The sequence below is a fragment of the Artemia sp. Qi Xiang Cuo genome, chromosome 4, assembly GCF_049724085.1.
Source record: "Artemia sp. Qi Xiang Cuo chromosome 4, ASM4972408v1, whole genome shotgun sequence".
NCBI lineage: Eukaryota > Metazoa > Arthropoda > Branchiopoda > Anostraca > Artemiidae > Artemia > Artemia sp. Qi Xiang Cuo.
In genome coordinates this window covers 61,809,697-61,830,682 of record NC_142797.1, presented here as the reverse complement: position 1 = coordinate 61,830,682, position 20,986 = coordinate 61,809,697, and the positions used below count along the sequence as shown (strand labels likewise).

The window sequence follows — 20,986 nt, the reverse complement described above, 5'->3', positions numbered from 1 at the left end:
AATGCCCTTTTTATTTTGCCAGCAATTTCACTGTCTATTACCACATTATTTTTACTAAGGTGACAGTTCCTACGCGTAGATAAGATATAGTTTATGATTTAAGTAGAAGAGTATGTATTTATTATTTTGACCTTGAGTTGAATGCTAATACCCGAAAGCTGACGATGGGGTGTAACACTGGGTAACATGTTACCACATGCACTAGCAAGAAGATGCCTCTCTTCATCAATTATTATTTTATGTTGGATTTTTCTTTGAGTGCAATCATCTCCAGAGATCTCAATCACGCATATCCACCATCATGAGAGTTGATTTTTTTGGTACTCCAAAGAAATTTAATTCCTTACTGTCATGACAATGCACACATACATTTCCAATAGTGCTACCACTTGTACTTGTTTCATAGTTCAAATACTTCTCCTTGTCAGCATTCAGAGCTACAATCACACTATCATGTGAACACATTTTCTTAAGATGCTTCATTTTCAGTTTTTTAAAGATTCGACTTATGTGTTTATCCTTTCACTGTACGATGATTAATGACCAAAAACCATGCAATAAACTGGGTAGTATCGATAACCTGCCATAGAGTACATCTGGGAAAGCCGCGTCGTGTCTACGAGCAAGCATAGAGTACGATTGTTACAGCCGCAACCATATTTCATGTCATTTTAAGATTCATAAAAAAAAATCCAACCCCCCCCCCCAAAAAAAAAAATCAGTATTTTAAAAAAGAAGGGCAAAGGAATGTACCCAATTAGCCCTTGGATCATCCCTCACCTCCCTAAAAATATAGTAAAGTTTTCATAAGTCGCCTACATCGTTTAATATTTCCCCCTGCTAATTTTGAAAAAGAGGGCATAAGAATGTACCCAATGAGCCTTCGGATCATCCCCCACCCCCCTAAGAAACATTAAAGTTTTCATAAGTTATCTACATTGTTTAATATTTCCATCAGCTAATTTGAGAAATAAGGACAAAAGAAGTTATCCAATGAGGCCTTGGATCATTCACCACCTTCCTAAAAAATATTAAAATTTCCATAAGTCGCTCGCATTGTTTAATATTTCCGCCAGCTAATTTTAAAAAGAAGGGCATAAGAATTTACCCAATGAGCCCATGGATCATCCCCCACCTCCCTAAAAAAATATTAAAGTTTTCATAAGTCGCCTACAAAGTTTAATATTTCCACCAGCTAATTTTGAAACGAAGGGCATAGGAATTTACCCAATAAGCTCTTGGATTACTCCCCAAACCCCCAAAGATATTAAAGTTTTCATAAGTCGCCTATATTGTTTAATATTTCCACTAGCTAATTTTGAAAAAGAAGGGCATAAGAATGTACCCAATTTGCCCTTGAATCATCCCCCAGCTCCCCCAAATCTTTTATCCCCTTCATACAATCCAATTAAAAATAAGAATATTATCGAGCTTTATTTCACCCCTATGAAAATGATATAAGTTTTTATCATCATTAGATACCGCTAATAATGTAATTAATTCTAGACGAGATGCAAAAAAGTACCCAATGAGGGCTTTGATCATCCCCCACCTCCGAAAAAAAATATTAAAGTTTTCATAAGTCGTCTACATTGTTAAATATTTCCACTAGCTAATTTTGAAAAAAGAAGGGCATAAGAATGTACCCAATGAGTACTTGAATCATCCCCCACCAACCTAAAAAATATTGAAGTTTTCATAAGTCACCTAAGAAGTACAGCCAAGTTAAGTCACAAAACTTCTTGACATCGCTAACCGTTTCCATAGATTGATACCAGTGATGTTATTCTAACATTTATGTCAAGTTGCCTAAGACCTATCATCCTCTCAGACTTACCTTAACTGGTACGCGCTTTTAACTCTTTTATCCCCTTCATACAATCCAATTAAAAATATGAATATTATCGAGCTTTGTTTCACTCCTATGAAAATGATATAACTTTGTATCATTATTAGATACCGCTAATAATGCAATCAATTCTGGACGAGATGCAAAAACAACTTATACGGTTGGAATCATAACAAAAACAGATAATGCGTAGGTTGATTTCGACAACATCCTATTGCATAAACTCAAGATAAATTCATTGGAAGTCAAGTGATGTCACCTCGTCCCGCTAGTAATGTAACTCTCTGATTGGCCTAGAAATAGGCTTGTGATCTTGTTCGTCTAGTTGTTCGGCCTGGACTGGCACTCCTTCTCCTTCTCATTTATATCTGAAAATCAACTACGCTGAACAAAATTACTATCTCAAAATTTTAATTGGATGTTTTTTGGGGAAATGGTGGGCGTTTGGTGGGCGTTCCAATAACTTTCTACTATTAAATAGGGCACAAGGCACTCCAATTTCCAATCGAATTTGCTCTATTTGAAGTTTCTACGACAACTCCTTCGATACGAAGTGCCCTGGTCTAAAGAAAATAATAAGAATTATAATTATAATAATAAATAACACATCGTGCCAACATAGTTCTTTACTTATGCACCGCGATTGCACTGCCTATGGTTCTTCAGGTGACGGGACAAAAACTTGTATCTGATCCAACTATTTATCCAGTCCATATTTTTGATTTTTAAAGGTATGGTAGGTATTGATGACCTTGTCCATGTCAAAATCCCAAATCCAATCATCATCTCTAACATTTTCAATTTTGACACATTTTGATTCTCTTCTAAATTTTGGAAATGTATTTGCAGATCATGAAACCTCATACAATAAGATTGAGCGAAATTATGAAGCTGAAAACTGTTTTCTTGTACATCATTTAAGCAGAAGATCTGTTTTGCAAGGTTTCACTTTCATAACAAAATGATTCTTAAACTTCCTTAAGGGTCACTGCCCATTTGACGGAGAAGAAGTGGAGGTAGGTAGTTTATTATACCTTCCCGGGACATACTTTAGTCTGTAGACCCATCCTTAAAATTTTCATTTTCCTAACCTAACCACTTTCCAAGATAGCAAAAAGTAGCTAGACTAGAATTTTACCACATATTTTTTTTAAAAACAAATCTGTCATAAGTAATTTAAAACCGAAACCTGGCTATTAAGGAAAAAAAGTTATCTTGTAAAATTTGTATATTGGCTCAGTTTTGCTATCACTTTTGCTCATCAAATTCTTTTTAAACAAATGTAAACACAAACAGAGGTCTGGCAATTAAGCTGTTTCATTTTTTACATTATTCATATATCCTCTTTCAAAAACTGTTTATTCACAATTGCTTCAGACTTTGACGTCCACACTGTCTCTGATGTTTCTCTTTAATTTATGCATTTTTTTCTGAGACTTTTCTCACTGTCTATTATAAATTCAATAGCACTAAATTGCCGTAAGAGCTTCGTTCAGATGAAGTAAAACCATAGACTCGTGCAGTTCATATTTGCTATTTTATTTTTCCTGAAAAGAAAGAGCTTCGATTAAAAGTTGTACGGGAATTGCAACGTAAGGCACAAATGGTTATTAATTTAGCAACATATTCTGCTCTTGAACGTGAAAGATGTACTTTGGTTATTCCTTTTATCCTGGGCTTAGAAGAACAGGAACATAAAAAGGTAAACTAGGCATAAAATTTGAATGGCACGTGTAATAGCAGGATGGATTTTATTGGTCTTGTTAAAATTCTAGTTAAAAAAAAAAAAAAAAAAAAAACTAAATTGTAGTATAAATAAGTATATGTACAGTATATATGTACAGAGCAAAGTATATAAGGTTGCAAACAGTATGCAAGGTTGAATACTGTTGGTCAGCGGTTAAGAAGGTTGAATGAGTTTAAGTAGGTATGCTATAGAAAAATTGTCAAACAGTTAACTGTAAGTAAGGAGCGACCAGGATCAATAGTAACCAAAACTCTAAAAAACGGAATTTTGTTACCAGTAGATACATCAAAAGAATGGGATTTTTATGCTGATTTCAAATATTACAGTTTCATCAAGTTTAACCTTACAAATCAAATAAAGTTACAAGCCTAAAAAAATTTGCCTTATTTTGGAAAAATGGGGATAGTCCCCCTAAAAGCTATAGAATCTTAATGAAAATCAAACCATCATATTCAGCGTCTCAGAGAACCCTAATGTAGAGGTATCAATCTCCTACCGGCAAAAATGGGGAATTTCCCTTTTTTTTTTCCAGAAGAAAGATTGCGAATGCGTGTTTATTTGTTTTTGTTGTTTTTTTTCCCAGGGGTGACTGTATCGATACATTGGTCATAAAATATCACAAGAGGGATCTTTCGAACGAAATTATAATTTCTAGTGCCCTTTTTAAGTGACAAAAAAAACAGGAGGGCAACTAGGCCCCCTCCCACGCTCATTCTTTCCCAAAGTCATCTGATCAAAATTTTGAGATAGCCATTTTGTTCAGCATAGTCGGAAACCTAATAAATATGTCTTTGAGGAGGACTTAATCCCCCCAGTCCCCGGGGGGAAGGGCTCCATGTTATGAACTTTGCCCATTGTTTACATATAGTATTAATTACTTGGAAGTATGCGGACGTTTTCAGGAGGGATTTCTTCTGGTCGGGAGGCGGGTCAGAAGAGGAGGCTACTTGGGAGGAACTTTCCACGGGGAAAGGGACATTTCTATGATGGGGGCCGCTGAATTTCCCAGCATTAAAAAAGTTCAGAAATTAAAAAAAAGTTTTTTAACAGAAATTAAGGAGCGACATTAAAAACTTAAAACGAACAGAAATTATTCCGTATATGGAAGGGGCTGTCCCCTCCTCAACGCCTCGCTTTTTACGCTAAAGTTTTTCATTGTTTTAAAAAATAAAGTTGTGTGACAGAGTCAAATTTTAGCATAAAGAGCGAGGCGTTGACGAGGGGACAGCCCCTTCCATATACGGAATAATTTATGTTTGTTTTAAGTTTTAACGTCACTCCTTACTTTCAGCTAAAAAAAAACTTGTTTTTGTTTTATTTAATCAGATTTAGAATCAAAACCTGAAGAGTGAGTAACTGGTTCATAAAGCACTCTTAATAGTTCGTAGTGCTTCCATTGAGGTGCTTACGGGCTATAGCCCTTTGAAGAAGTTAACACAGAAGCACAAGCACTACATAGGAAAGTGGTTTGAGTAGGAACCACCAAACTGGATTTCGATCGAAAGAATAGGATTCGTGTTGAGTACGCGCAAACGTGGAGCCAAGGAGAATTATTTTAAATAAATACACTTCCTTACCTCGGAGATTCTGATTAGATAGTAGTATCTTCAATGAAATCATCAAAAACTGTTAATGAGCGACGTACATTTTTCATCTTGCTTATGTTTACATATGTACTTATGTGCACATATACTAGTATCAAGGGCGGATCCAGGATTTTTTTTCGGGGGGGGGGGGTTACTAATTTTTGACTTTTTCAGGGGGGGGTACTAATTTTCGATTCAGTTTTCGACTAATTTTACTGATTTTTACCTAGGTTTTACTAATTTTCGACTTATTTTCGACTCGGTCAAACATTTCGGGGGGGGGGTCAAACCGGGTAACCCCCCCCCCCCCTGGATACGGCCTTGACTAGTATATATGTGGAGAGCACAGCATATAAGGTTGCGTACTTGTCGTAAGAGAGAGGTGAATACTGTTGGTTAGCTGTTAAGAAGGTTGAATGAGTTTAAGTAAGCATGTTATAGAAAAAGTGTCAGATTTAGAATCAAACCTGAAGAGTGAGCAACTGGTTGATAGAGCACTCTTAATATAGACACAAGGAGAATTATTTAAATAAATTAATTAAAAAAGCTTTCCGAAAAATAAGACAGTAAATGAAAGTTTTTCAAAGAACAGTAAAGGCCATTTTAAACTTAAGCTCAACAGATACAACCTAAAACGAACAGAAATTAAATAAACATTCATAGCAAATAACATACAACAAGTAATAATATAAATTAATAAATAGATCTTAAAGCGAGTAATGCTTAGACTGAATATGAAAATCAAGCTTAAAACGAAAAAAAAAACATTTAGCTATTGAAGCATAAATGAAACTTAAAACGAACAGAAATTAAATAAACAATCATTGCAAACAAACATTCAATAGGTATTAATGTAAATGAATAAATGAATCTTAAAACGAGTGAAAGTTAAATTGAATATGCAAATCAAGCTTGAAACGAACAGAAATCACTACAAACAAGAGTTTGGGTATCCCCTCCTTCTCTCACTGTAAAAGTCTAAAACCTACTGCGTCATTGCTGCTTTACTGAAAACCAATTTTATTACAAATATGTTCTTTGTTACTTAATATTCAAAATTAACATTAAAATTGTAGTAAAACTTTGAACTGATGAACTTTCAGCAATTAATTTCGTTATACATCAAATATTCAGTTTAATTTATTATTTCTTTCTAAAGTTGGTCAAGACGAATATAGTTTCACTACGAACAAGAGTTTGGATACTATCCCCTTCCTTAACTGTAAATAAAAACCAAAGGCCTACTGCGTCATTGGCGCTTAACTGAAAACGAATTAGGCCTATATTACAAATATTTTCTTTTCCAGTTCTTACATCATTTAAAATAAAAATAAAATTACAGTGAAATAGATTCTTAAACGGATGGATCTTTCAACAATTAATATCATTATACATCAAATATTCACTTTGATGTTGTTTATATTTTTCAAGACTGTTCAAGACACATATAGTTTTCAGTAAAGCGCCAATGACACAGTAGGTTTTAGACTTTTACAGTGAGAGAAGGAGGCCATACCCAAACTCTTGTTTGTAGAGATTTTTGTTCGTTTCAAGCTTGATATGCATATTCAATTTAAGTTTCACTCGTTTTAAGATTTATTTATTCATTTACATTAATATCTATTGTATGCTTGTTTATTTAATTTCTGTTCGTTTTAAGTTTCATTTATGCTTCAATAGGAAAATATTTTTTCGTTTTAAGCTTGATTTTCATATTCAATCTAAGCATTACTCGCTTTAAGATCTATTTTTTCATTTATATTATTACTTGTTCTATGCTATTTGCTATGATTGTTTATTTAATTTCTGTTGGTTTTGGGTTTCATTTGTTCTTTATTTGTAATCTCTGGTCATTTTGAGTTTGAATTTTAACAAGTATTTGTATCTGTTGAGCTTAAGCTTAAAATGTCCTATACTTTTCTTTGAAAAACTTATTTTTCGGAAAGTTTTTTTAGTTAATTTTTGACCGTTTTTGATTACAAAAAGTTTCAAGTTTTTAAACATTCCTTATTTCAAAATCAAGCTTTAAAAAAATCAGATGTTCATCAAAGTATCAAAACTGGTATCAAAGTAACAATATCAAAGTGAAAAATGGGTTTGTGTCAACCTCGGAGTTTGTATTATTTGATGTTTGAACTATTTTTAACAAATTTTTTAATCTAATTTTTTTTTTGAATGGGTTTGGGGAAAAAAGGGCGTGGGGGGCTAATTGCCCTTCGGTCTCTTTTGACTCTTTAAAAGCGAACCAAAACTTTCTATTTTCAATCAAATGAGCTCTCTCTGAATTTTATACAAGCATGCCTTCAATAGGAACCATATATACACCCAGAGTATAACTTACAGCGCCTGTCCTTGGAACCTGGGGATTGTGTCGACCCCGTAGGTTTAATATCTGATGTTTGAACTCCCCAGAGCTCTGGGCCCTGGGGGGTTGGGTCAACCCTGAGGTTTTCGTTACCTGATATTTGAACTATTTTTAACAAAATGGCTACCTAAAATTTTTTATCAGATGTATTTGGGCAAAGAAGACTTGGGGGGGGGAGTTAGTTGCCCTATGATTGCTTTTGATTCTTAAAAATGGCACTAAAACTCTCAATTTCCAATCCAATAAGCCCCTTTTGAAGTTTATACGACGACCCCTTTTATATGAAGTGCCTCTGGGAAAAAATATATTGGAGTGAGGGGGGAGGCTAGCTGCCCTCCGATCACTTTTGAACCTTAAAAAGTGAATTACAGATTTCAATTTCCAATCAAATAAGCCCTCTTTGAATTTTGTACCAATATTTCTTACATAACAACTTTATATGCCCTCAGGGCACAACTTAAAACGCCTGCCCTCGGTCTCTGGAGGGCTGTGTCGACACCGGAGTTCTTGTTATCTGAACTTTGAACTATGTTTAAAAAAATATCCATCTCAAAATTTTTACCTGATGCATTTAGGGTGTGGAGGGAGGGGGGATAGTTACCCTCAGAAATGTTTTGACTCTTAAAAAGTGAACAAGAATGTTCAATTTCCAAATAAATGAGCCCTCTCCTAAGTTTATATGGGTATCCCTTCCATAAGAACTATACATGCCCCCAGAGCATTACTTACACTACCTGCCTCCCGGCCCTTAGGGGTTGCGTCGACACGGAAGTTTTTCTTATCTGACCTTTGAATTATTTTTAATGAAATGGCTATTTTAATAATTTTACCAGATGGGCTTGGGGAAAAACGGGTGCGTTTGGGGGGGTGCTACTTGCCCTTGGATATCTTTTGACTCTTAGAAAGTGAATTAGAACTTTCAATTTCCAATCAAATGAGCCCTCTCTGAAGCTTATACGAGCACCCTTTCCATGAGAACCATATATGCCCCCAGGACAAGACTTGAAAAGCCTACCTTCCGAGCCTGGGGGGCTGTGTTGACACCGGAGTTTTTATTATCTAATTTTTAAACCATTTCCAAAACTTGCTATCTAAAAATTTGAAGCGGATGGGTTCGGGGAAAAAAAACATGGGGGAGGGGGGCTAGTTGCCCTTAAATCTGTTAACTCTTTAAAAGTGAACTAGTACTTTCAATTTCCAATCAAATGAGCCCTCTACGAAGTTTATACGAGCATCCCTTTCATAAGAACCATACATACCTTTAGGGCATAACTTGTAACGCCTTCTTCCTGGCCCAGGGGAGTTGTACTGACACCGGAGTTTTTCTTATCCGACTTTTGAACTATTTTTAACAAAATGTCTATCTCAAAATTTTCATCAGATGGGTTTGAAAAAAAGATGGGGGGGGGGGGGGGCTAGTTACCCTAGGATCTCTTTTGACTGTTATAAAGTGAACTCGAACTTTCAGTTTCAAATCAAATGAGCCCTCTCTGAAGTTTATACGAGCATCGCTTTCATTCGAACCATGTATGCCCCAGAGAATAACTTACAGCGCCTGCCCCCGGGACCAGGGGGTTGTGTCGACACCTGAGTTTTTGTTATCTGAATTTTGAACAATTTTTAACGTAATGGCTATCTCAAAGTTTTTTTCGGATTTATTTGGGAAAACAGGGGCGTTGGGGGGCTAGTTACCCTCCAATCTCTTTTGACTCTCAAAAAATGAACTAGAACTTTCAATTTAGAAACAAATGAGCCCTCTTTGAAGTTTTAAGAGTATCCCTTCCGTAGGAGCCATATATTCCCCCAGGGTACAACTTACAACACCTGCCCTCGGGCCCTGGGGCGGCTGTGTAAACTCCGAAGTTGTCGTTGTATGGTCTTTGAAGTATTTTTTGTAAAATGGCTATATCAAAATTTCTTATCGGATGGGTTTGAGGAAAAAAGGCATGAAGGTGGAGGGGGTCTAGGTGCCCTCCAATCTCTTTTAACTCTTAAGGAGTGAACTAAAACTTTTTGTTTCCAATCAAACGAGCCCTCTTTGAAGTTTATACTAGCATCTCTTCGACAAGAACCATATATGCCCCCAGGGCACAACTTACAACGACTGCCCCCGGGCCCCAGAGCATTACTTACAACACCTGCCTCCCAGCCCTTAGGGGTTGCGTCGACACGGAAGTTTTTCTTATCTAACCTTTGAATTATTTTTAATGAAATGGCTATTTTCAGAATTTTACCAGATGGGCTTAGCGAAAAACGGGTGCGTTTGGGGGGTGCTACTTGCCCTTGGATATCTTTTGACTCTTAGAAAGTGAATTAGAACTGTCAATATCCAAGCAAATGAGCCCTCTCTGAAGCTTATACGAGCACCCTTTCCATGAGAACCATATATGCCCCCAGGACAAGACTTGAAAAGCCTACCTTCCGAGCCTGGGGGGCTGTGTTGACACCGGAGTTTTTGTTATCTAATTTTTAAACAATTTTCAAAAAACTTGCTATCTCAAAATTTTTAGTGGATGGGTTTGGGGAAAAACGACATGGGGGAGGGGGTCTAGTTGCCCTTAAATCTGGTAACTCTTTAAAAGTGAACTAGTACTGTCAATTTCCAATCAAATAAGCCCTCTATGAAGTTTACACGAGCATCCCTTTCATAAGAACCATACATGCCTTTAGGGCATTACTTGTAACGCCTTTCCCCGGGCCCTGGGGAGTTGTATTGACACCGGAGTTTTTCTTATCCGACCTTTGAACTATTTTTTTTAACAAAATATCTATCTAAAAATTTTCATCAGATGGGTTTGAAAAAAGAGGCGGGGGGGGGTAGTTACCCTCGGATCTCATTTGACTGTTATAAAGTGAACTCGAACTTTCGGTTTCAAATCAAATGAGCCCTCTCTGAAGTTTATACGAGCATTGCTTTCATTCGAACCATGTATGACCCAGGAAATAACTTACAGCGCCTGCCCCCGGGACCAGGGGGTTGTGTCGACACCTGAGTTTTTGTTATCTGAATTTTGAAAATTTTTTAACGTAATGGCTATCTCAAAATTTTTATGGGAGTTATTTGGGAAAACAGGGGCGTTGGGGGGCTAGTTACCCTCCAATCTCTTTTGACTCTCAAAAACTGGACTAGAACTTTCAATTTCCAATCAAATGAGCCCTCTCTGAAGTTTTACGAGCATCCCTTCCATAGAAGCCATATATTCCCCCAGGGTATAACTTACAACACCTGCCCTCGGGCCCTGGGGCGGCTGTGTAAACTCCGAAGTTGTCGTTATGTGGTCTTTGAACTATTTTCAAAAAAATGGCTATATCAAAATTTCTTATCGGATGGGTTCGAGGAAAAAAGGGCATGGAGGGGGGGGGACTAGGTGCCATCCAATCTCTTTTGACTCTTAAAGAGTGAACTAGAACTTTTTTTTCCAATCTAGTGAGCCCTCTTTGAAGTTTATACTAGCATCTCTTCGGCAAGAACCATATATGCCACCAGGGCACAACTTACAACGACTGCCCCCGGTCCCTGGGGGTTTTTATCGACACCGGAATTTTGTTATATGCTTATTGAACTGTTTTTAACAAAATAGCTATCTCAAAATTTTTATCGGATGCATTTGGGAAAAAAGGCGTTGGGGGGAGGGGGAGGGCTGGTCACCCTTCGATATCTTTTGACGCTTAAAAGGTGAACTAGAACTTTCAATTTTCAATCAAATGAGCCCTCTCTGAAGCTTATACAAACATTCCTTCCATAAGAACCATATATACCCCCAGGGCATAACTTCAAAGTTTCTACGACAACGTTTTCTATAAAAACCGTATATGCCTCAAGGGCATAACTTATAACCCTTGCCCTGAGGGCTTTGGGGAGGTTGTCATTCTCAAAGACCTAATTTTCAGAATTTTCAACTACGTTGAACAAAATGGCTATCTCAAAATTTTGATTGGATGTGTTTGGGGAAAAAGTAGGCGTGAGAGGGGGTCAGTTGCCCTCCAATCACTTTCGACTATTAAAAAGGGCACTAGCCCTTTGAATTTCCCATCGAATTCGTCATTTTTGAAGTTTCTACGACAAAGCTTTCATTAAAAACCATATATGCCCCCAGGGCATAACTTACAACCCCTGCCCAGAGGGCTGTGGGGGAGTGTCATCCTCAAAAATATAATTTATATTTGGAAATCAACTATGTAGATCAAAATGGCTATCTCGAAATTTTGATTGGATGTGTTTGGGGAAATGGTGGGCGTGGAAGGTGTGTTAGTTGCCTTCCAATCACTTTTGACCCCTAAAAGGGGCACTAAAACTCTTGATTTCCAATCGAATGAGCCCCCTTTGAAGTTTATACAACGACCCCTTCCATATGAAGTGCCTCTAGAAAAAAAAAAAAATAATAATAATAATAAAACGTTGCAACCGTATGGCCTTTACTATAGGCAGCGCTATAGCGTTGCTTCTGAAATACAATTCCTTACCTCAGAGATTATGATTAGATAGTAGTATCTTCAATAAAATCATCAAAAACTGTTAGTGAGCGACGTATATTTTCATCTCGCAGACAACATGACAAGAACTCATTTTGGTCAATTACTCCATCTTTATTCAAATCCATTTTCTAAAAAAAAAAAATGTAAAACCTTAATTATGATGGTTGCAGCGGCAGCTGCAGCCTAGTATAGAGTGAATCGCCACATTAAACAACAATTAGAAAACATGTTTAAAAAAAACAACTAGGTATTGACAGAAAACTGCCATGCGTAGCTGACACATGAATGACAACTATAATCTCGATTAATCGTATAAGCAAAATGTTACTTTGAAAATCAATTTGTGGGTATTTCAAAAATAGAACGAAATCTCTCAAAAATGTTGTCGGGTCGAAACGAAACGTAGATCGTGTAAATCCCGATTGCAGAATGCCCTACACAGGAAACTTAAAACCCCTTGGCTTGAACAAAAAGGAAAATCACTGTTTTGCATGGGTAGCACTGGTCTGTCCAATTTTGTACTCGACATGTTCATAAATTAAATAAAAATAAACTAGTTTTTTTTAACTGAAAGTAAGGAGCGACATTAAAACTTAAAACGAACATAAATTATTCTGTATGTGAAAGGGGTTGTCCCCTCCTCAACGCCTCGCTCTTTATGCTACAGTTTTGTATTGTTTTAAAAAATAGACTTGTGAGAAAGAGTCAAACTTTAGCGTAAAGCGCGAGGCGTTGAGGAGGGGCCAGCCCCTTTCATATACATAATAATTTTTTTTCGCTTTAAGTTTTAATGTCGCTCCTTACTTTCAGTTAAAAAAAGTTTTTTCATTTAATTTCTTAACGTTTTTGAATTAATGCAGGTTTTGATTTTTGCTCACCGTACATGAATAATTAAAGCTAAATTTCATATTAATTTTACTTTTTTGGTTAAATGGCTTTCTCGAAAAATGTTTAATTTTACCTACGAACGTTTTTATTAGTAATAAATATACATAACTTACGAACTAACTTACGTAACGAACTTCTATATGCATATGTTTTTAATGAAAAAGTAGTTTTAATACGTATATTATGGGGTTTGCCCCCTAGTTAATATCTCGCCCTTTGAGCTAAAGTTCGAATTTTCTTCCAATTCTTTAAAAATTACCCCTTCACAAAGGCCGTTAATTAGAATAAATAGCTCTTATGAAAGTATTAAAACACTTTATCGTAAAGAGTGAGGTAACCCAATCATATACGTAATAATTTCTGTTCGTTTTAATTTTTGATGTTGCTCCTTACTTTCAGTTGAAAAACTTGCTTTTTATTTAATTTCTGATCGTTTTTTTAAATAATGTTGGGAAATCCGACGTCCCCTTCATAGAAATGTCCCTTCCCCCATGAAAATTTCCATGGAAAGATCCTCCCACGTAACCTCCGACCCCCCCGCCCAGTACCCTAAAAAAATTCCCCCTGAAAACGTCTATGGACTTCCCAATAACCAATACTATATGTAAACATTGGGCAAAGTCCATAAATTGGAGTTAATCTGATTCATTAACGTAGCATTATTTTACTTGTAAAATTGACATTAATTTAACGACTCTATGTAAACACTGTAAAATTGCATCACCCCTCTTTTGAATCCCTTTCAAAAATTAATAGCTTGATAGAAATTCTTTTGCAGTTTTTCATATTATGAAACGTTGTGTTTTATAATTGTTTTGCAAGTTTTGAAACATGACAGAAGATTTATTTTGATTTCGTACTTCAATCACTTTAAGCTACCTGACTTCGTCGTTTCTATTTTTCTGTACTACAAAAATAGAAACGTACATTGAGGAGGCCAACTTAAGGCCTGGGCTGCCTGGCCCCCAGCCCCCTTGCACTTCCTGGCTGAAGAGCCACGAAACGGAGATCGGCACCGCCGGTTTGGACCTTGAGGGTCTAATGCATTCTTACTTACTTACTTTTTTTTTCTGGGCTGCCAACCAGATAATTTGTTGGTACTATTTTAGTAGACAAATTAAGCAGTATCTGCAAAAATGATCTCATGCACGGAAAAGGGTGTTAAGTTGAAGCTCCACCTTTTACACATGTCCAAAGTCGTAGAAAACTCTGCATTTTCAGGAATGCTGCCCCGTCAAATGTCAGTGCCGGGCAGCTTCTTAATGTTTGAAAAAATAAGATAAAGAAAATAGTCAACATATCTATAATTTATACCCATTTCATTTATTTATTTATTTTCATTTGAAAATTATCGCTAGGCTTCACTGCTTCACAATAGGGATGCCATATATGATTTTGAAATTCAATGATTCAGTTTTCATTCATTTATCCCTAATTAGCACGGGGCTATTTAATTCAGGAATAGGGGTCAATTTACCCATCGAATGTCCTTATAATCGTCATAAGCGTATTCCGAACAATCGCATCCATCATTAATGAACATTTTAACATTTTAACAAAACAGTAGGACGTCATAAAGAAACATTTAAAGGAAATGGGAACTTCGTGGGTGGGTGTAAAAAGAGAGGCTTTGAATAAATTGGGATGGAGGAGGAGCGTGCGTAGCTGTGTTGGCCTCAATGCGGTTTGGTGATGCGGTGACTTGTCAGTTGCTAGTAGTAGTAGTAGTAATAGTAGTCAGCAGTCATTATCAATCAGTTAAATAGTACTTTGGGCTTGTTTTCAAGTGATATATGATCTGCTCTAATCAGATATTGTCAATTCACTTCTTACGAATTATGTTATTATAAGACAAGAAAATTGTTAGCAATTCCTATGCACTGTTTACACTGGACACAGAATTATACGAATTGTCTATTTTCTGTGCCATACAGTTAACCTTTAACCAGCCAAAGGCCACATTGGTTAATATTAATTTTATACAAATTCGTTAATTGCAGAATCCTTATAGCATCTAAAATCATTCTAACTTCCTCTGCTGGAAAGGTGGCAATATCAAAGAAAGGAAAGCAAATGATAGTAATGTATCCATGGAAGGCTTTTAATTGTCTGTAAATAGAGAATCACAATTAATGTTATTTCTAAGAGACTGATATAAAAATTTGTGTCTTAGATATCAGTGCCCTAGCAACAATATAGGAATCTTTTGTAACTAAAAGAATTAAATTAATTTCTTTCAGACTGAAAGTTCTTCTTTGAAGATATTTTTGCCATATTTATGCCATGTAACCCAAACATACAATCAATAAGCCAAAACGATTATCTCTATATTTTACACTCTTGCTGTCACTAAGTTTATACGGCTTAATTTTTGCACAAAATCGATCTGATCTGCACTTTGAGGTGTTATGGCGGATAAGTAAGCATTATTACTATGACCTTCAAAAAGCACGCTAAAAATAAAACTTTTTAAACATTTAAAGTCTAACTCCATTTTTGATGCAGAATGAATTTACTCTTATGTCCATTCAGAAACCTCTCTGCTAAGACTTAAGTCTTAAAGTTCTTTAGAAATACATCTCATTCAGATTCAACAGACTTTGTCCTTGAACAGTCTTTCTTAAATAACTTCGATTAAAATTCAAATTTTGGCGTAAAGAGCAAGGGTTGAGGAGGGGGAAGCCCCTCTCATTTACGGAATAATTTCTATTCGTTTTAAGTTTTAATGTTAATCCTTACTTTCTGTTGAAAAAAACAATTTTTTTTAATTTAATAGCACATAAGTTCAACTTCATTAGTTTAAACATTAATTTTAGAAAACTTTTCCGAAAAAAAATTATTCCAACGAGAAGTAAAGAGCTATATTAAACCATAAAAGAGATGTAATAAAGTCAAATAAAATTTCAAGCGTATATTCAATAGTAGGGAGCAAGGTATTACTCCGAACGGGCACCACTGCTGCCATCTATAATCGAGTCTAACACGGACATGACATAATTTATGCGCATTTTTATGGTTTTTCTCACTGAGGATGTTTTTTCATGGTTTTTCTCACTGAGGATGTTTTTTCATGGTTTTTCTCACTGAGGATGTTTTTCATGGTGTTTCTCACTGAGGATGTTTTTTCATGATTTTTCTCACTGAGAATGTTTTTTCATGGTTTTTCTCACTTTGAAGTTTTTTCATGGATGTCAACAACAATTGCTGGATGTTTCTTGGATGTCAACATCCGGTTGGAATATTATGATAACAAGGTGACATCTTCAGATAAGGAAATTTCAATATTGGAATATTCTTATTCGAGAGTTGAAAATACAGACAGGAAAAGATAACTGATTGATAAAATTTCTTCATGAGACAAGATAAATTTGAATGTAGAAACGAAAATGGTAAACCATCTGAAGGAATGCTAACTCCTATTAAGAGATTTATATTATATTTTTTTTTTAACTAGGGCGGTGCTTGACTGTGTTCGGTATAATACACAACTACCATTTGAATAGTGTTATAAGGTCCCCTACCCCAACCCCAAAAGGTCCCCCCGGACCCCCCAAAGGCCCCCCGGGCCTCCAAACGGCCCCCGTGCCCCAAAGAGCGCCCCTCCCCTCCTCCATCCCCTACCCCCTCTCTCTCTCATACTCACAATCCACCTCCCCTCCTCCCCCTCCCCTCCTGTCCCACCCCCACCCGCTTCAAGAGTTGGAATATTTCAGTAGTGTTTGTCGTGGTTTACCATGACACTGTTATATTCTCTTGATGTTTCAAAGTTCATTTTGGATCTTTTTCGTTGAAATGCAAGAGTTGGATTATGTCAGTAGTGTTTTATCGTGGTTTACCATGTCACTGTTACATTCTCTGGATATTTCAAAGTTCTTTTTTTTTTGAAATGTAAGAGTTGGAATATTTCCTTAGTGTTTTGTTGTAGTTTTCTTGTCACTGGTACATTCTCTTGATGTTTCAAAGTTCATTTTAGATCTTTTTCCTTGAAATGCAAGAGTTGGAATATTTCAGTAGTGTTTTCTCATGGTTTACCATGTCACTGTTACATTCTCTTGATGTTTCAAAGTTCATTTTAGATCTTTTTCGTTGAATTTTAAGAGTTGGAATATTTCAGTAGTGTTTTGTCATGGTTTACCATGTCACTGTTACATTCTCTTGATGTTTCAAAGTTCATTTTGGATCTTTTCGTTGAAATGCAAGAGTTGGATTGTTTCAGTAGTGTTTTTTCATGGTTTTCCTTGTCACTGTTACATTCTCTTGATGTTTTAAAGTTCATTTTTGATTTCTTTCGTTGAAATGTAAGAGTTAGAATATTTCAGTAGTGTTTGTTGTGGTTTACTTAGTCACTGTTACATTATCATGATGTTTCAAAGTTCATTTTAGATTTTTTTTTTACTTGAAATGTACGAGTTGGAATATTTCAGTAGTGTTTGTTGTGGTTTACCTAGTCACTGTTACCTTCTGTTGATTTTTCAAAGTTCATTTTTGATTAATTTCGTTGAAATGCAAGGCTTAGATTATTTCAGTAGTGTTTTGTCGTGGTTTACCATATTAATGTTACACTCTCTTGATGTTTCAAAGCTCATTTTGGATCTTTTTCGTTGAAATGCAAGAGTTGGAACATTTCAGTAGTGTTTTGTTGTGGTTTACATTGTCACTGGTACATTGTCTTGATGTTTCACAGTTCATTTTAGGTCTTTTTCGTTGAAATGCAAGAGTTGGAATATTTCAGTAGTGTTTTAACATGGTTTACCATGTCACTGTTACATTCTCTTGATGTTTCAAAGTTCATTTTGGATTTTTTTCCTTGAAATACAAGAGTTGGATTATTTCAGTAGTGTTTTCTCATGGTTTACCTTCTCACTGTTACATTCTCTTGATGTTGCAAAGTTCATTTTGGATTTCTTTCGTTGAAATATAAGAGTTGGAACATTTCAGTAGTGTTTGTTGTGGTTTACTTAGTCAGTGTTACATTCTCATGATGTTTCAAAGTTCATTTTAGATTTTTCATTTGGATTTGACTAGGTAAACCACAACAAACACTACTGAAATATTCCAACTCTTACATTTCAAGTAAAGAAATCCAAAATGAACTCTTGATTTTTCAAAGTTCATTTTTGATTTTTTTCGTTGAAATGCAAGAGCTAGATTATTTCAGTAGTGTTTTGTCGTGGTTTACCCAGTCACTGTTATTTTCTGAAGATGTTTCAAAGTTCATTTTGGATTTTTTTTTCCCTGGAAATGTAAGAGTTTGAATATTTCAGTACTGTTTTCTCGTGGTTTACCTTGTCATGTTTAGTCGTGCTTTACCATGTCACTGCTACATTCTCTTGATTTTTCAGAGTTGATTTTGGATTCCTTTTATTGAAATGCAAGAGTTCAAATATTTCAGTAGTGTTTTGTCATGGTTTACCTTGTCACTGTTACATTCTGAAGATGTTTCAAAGTTCATTTTAGATTTTTTTCCCTTGAAATGTAAGAGTTGGAATATTTCAGTAGTGTCTTGTCGTGGTTTACCTTGTCACTGATACTTTCTCATGATTTTTCAGAATTTATTTTGTATTTCTTTCGTTGAAATGTAAGAGTTGGAATATGTCAGTAGGGTTTTTCACGGTTTACCTTGTCAATGTTATATTCTATTGAAGTTCCAAAGTTCATTTGTATATTTTCCCTTGAAATGTAATATTTAGAACATTTTACTAATGTTTTCTAGTGGTTTAACTTGCCACTGTTACATTCTCTTGCTGTTCCAGAATTCATTTTGGATTTTTTTTTCGCTCAAATAACTTAGTTGGAATATTTCAGTAGTTTTTGTTTTTTTTTGCATTGTTACTGTTACATTCTCTTGATGTTTCAAAGTTCATTTTTGATTTTTTTTTTTCATTGAAATCCATGAGTTAGATTATTTCAGTAGTGTTTCGTGGTGGTTTACCTTGTCATTATTACATTCTGAAGATGTTTCAAAATTCATTTTAGATTTTTTTTCGTTGAAATGTAAGAGTTGGAATATTTTAGTAGGTTTTTGTTATGGTTTGCCATGTCACTGTTAAGTTCTTATGATTCTACAAAAGCCATTTTGGATTTCTTTTGTTGAAATTTAAGAGTTAGAATATCTCAGTAGTGTTTTTCATGTTTTACCTTATCAATGCTATATTCTATTGATTTTCAAATGTTCATTTTGATTTTTTAAAAAGTCTAAAAATCATTTTTGATTTTTTTTTTCGTTGAAATGCAAGAGTGAGATTATTCCAGTAGTGTTTCGTCGTGGTTTACTTTGTCACTGTTACGTTATCTTAATGTTTTAAATTTCACTTTAGATTTTTTTGCTGAAATGTAATAGTTAGAATACTTCTGAAGTATTTTGTCTCGGTTTAACTTGTCAGTGTTTTTTTATTCTGATGTTTCAAAATTCATTTTGGATTTTTTTCGTTGAAATGTAAGATTTGGATTATTCCAGTAGTGTTTCGTCGTGGTTTACCATGTCACTGTTACATTTTCTTGATGTCTCAAAGTTCATTTTGGATCTTTTTCCTTGAAATGCAAGAGTTGGAATATTCTAGTAGTGTTTCGTCGTGGTTTACCTTGTCATTGTTACATTCTCATGATTTTTCAAAGTTCATTTTGGATTTCTTTTGTTGAAATGTAAGAGTTGGAATATTTCAGTAGTGTTTTTCACGTTTTACCTTGTCACTGTTACATTCTCTTGATGTTTCAAAGTTTTTTGATTTTTTAAAAAGTCTAAAAATCATTTTTGATTTTTTTTTCGTTGAAATGCAAGAGTGAGATTATTTCAGTAGTGTTTTGTCGTGGCTTACTTTGTCACTGTTACGTTATCTTAATGTTTCAAATTTCATTTTAGATTTTTTTGTTGAAATGTAAGAGTTAGATTATTTCAGTAGTGTTTTGTATCGGTTTAACTTGTCAGTGTTTCTTTATTCTGATGTTTCAAAATTCCTTTTGAAATTCTTTCGTTGAAATTGTAAGAGTTAGATTATTCCAGTAGTGTTTCGTCGTGGTTTACCATGTCACTGTTACATTTTCTTGATGTCTCAAAGTTCATTTTGGATCTTTTTCCTTGAAATGCAAGAGTTGGAATATTTCAGTAGTGTTTTGTCGAGATTTAGCTTGTCACTGTTACATTGTCTTGATGTCTCGAAGTTCATTTTGGACCTTTTTCGTTGAAATGTAAGAGTTGGTATATTTCAGTAGTGTTTGTTGTGGTTTACCTAGTCACTGTTACATTCTGAAGATGTTTCAAAGTTCATTTTGGATTTTTTCCCCTGGAAATGTAAGAGTTTGAATATTTCAGTAAAGTTTTCTCGTGGTTTACCTTGTCACTGTTACATTCTCCTGATGTTTCAAAGTTCATTTTGAATTTCTTTCGTGAAATGCAAGAGTTGGAATATTTCAGTAGTGTTTTGTCGTGGTTTACCAGGTCACTGCTACATTCTCTTGATTTTTCAGAGTTTATTTTGGATTTCTTTCATTGAAATGCAATAGTTGGAATATTTCAGTAGTGTTTTGTCATGGTCTACCTTGTCACTGTTACATTCTGAAGATGTTTCAAAGTTCATTTTAGATTTTTTTCCCCTTGAAATTTAAGAGTTGGAATATTTCAGTAGTGTCTTGTCGTGGTTTACCTTGTCACTGTTACTTTCTCATGATTTTTCAGAATTCATTTTGTATTTCTTTCGTTGAAATGTAAAAGTTGGAATATGTCAGTAGTGTTTTTCATGGTTTAACTTGTCACTGCTACATTCTCTTGATGTTTCAAACTTCATTTGGATTTTTTTCCTTGAAATGTAAGAGTTGGAATATTTCTCTACTGTTTTCCCGTGGTTTATCTTGTCACAGTTACATTCTCTTGCTGTTTCAAAGTTCATTTTGGATTTTTTTTTTCGTTGAAATGCAAGAGTTTGAATATTTCAGTAGTTTTTGTTGTGGTTCAACTTTTTATTTTTAAACTCTCTTTATGTTTAAAAGTTTATTTTTTATATTTTTTTTAGTTGAAATACAAGAGTTAGATTATGTCATTAGTGTTTTGTCGTGGTTTACTTTGTCACTGTTACATTCTC

General features: G+C 35.0%; 1 protein-coding gene across 2 annotated transcripts in view; it reads right to left on the bottom strand.

The window, feature by feature from the left end:
- Positions 1–2,485: 2,485 nt before the first annotated feature.
- LOC148953306 (A-type potassium channel modulatory protein KCNIP1-like) overlaps positions 2,486–20,986 on the bottom strand; it is a 253,811-nt gene continuing 235,310 nt past the window's right edge. Inside the window, exons 8-9 of one of the 2 annotated variants that reach the window (XM_089087614.1) lie at positions 12,012–12,151; positions 2,486–3,396 (exon numbers count right to left, since the gene is read on the bottom strand). In XM_089087614.1, coding sequence (XP_088943740.1) covers positions 12,026–12,151 — 126 coding nt within the window. In that variant the 3' untranslated portion in view covers positions 2,486–3,396; positions 12,012–12,025. Of the gene's footprint in view, positions 3,397–12,007; positions 12,152–20,986 lie in introns of those variants that run through there. The other variant, XM_089087615.1, reaches the window with a different exon arrangement.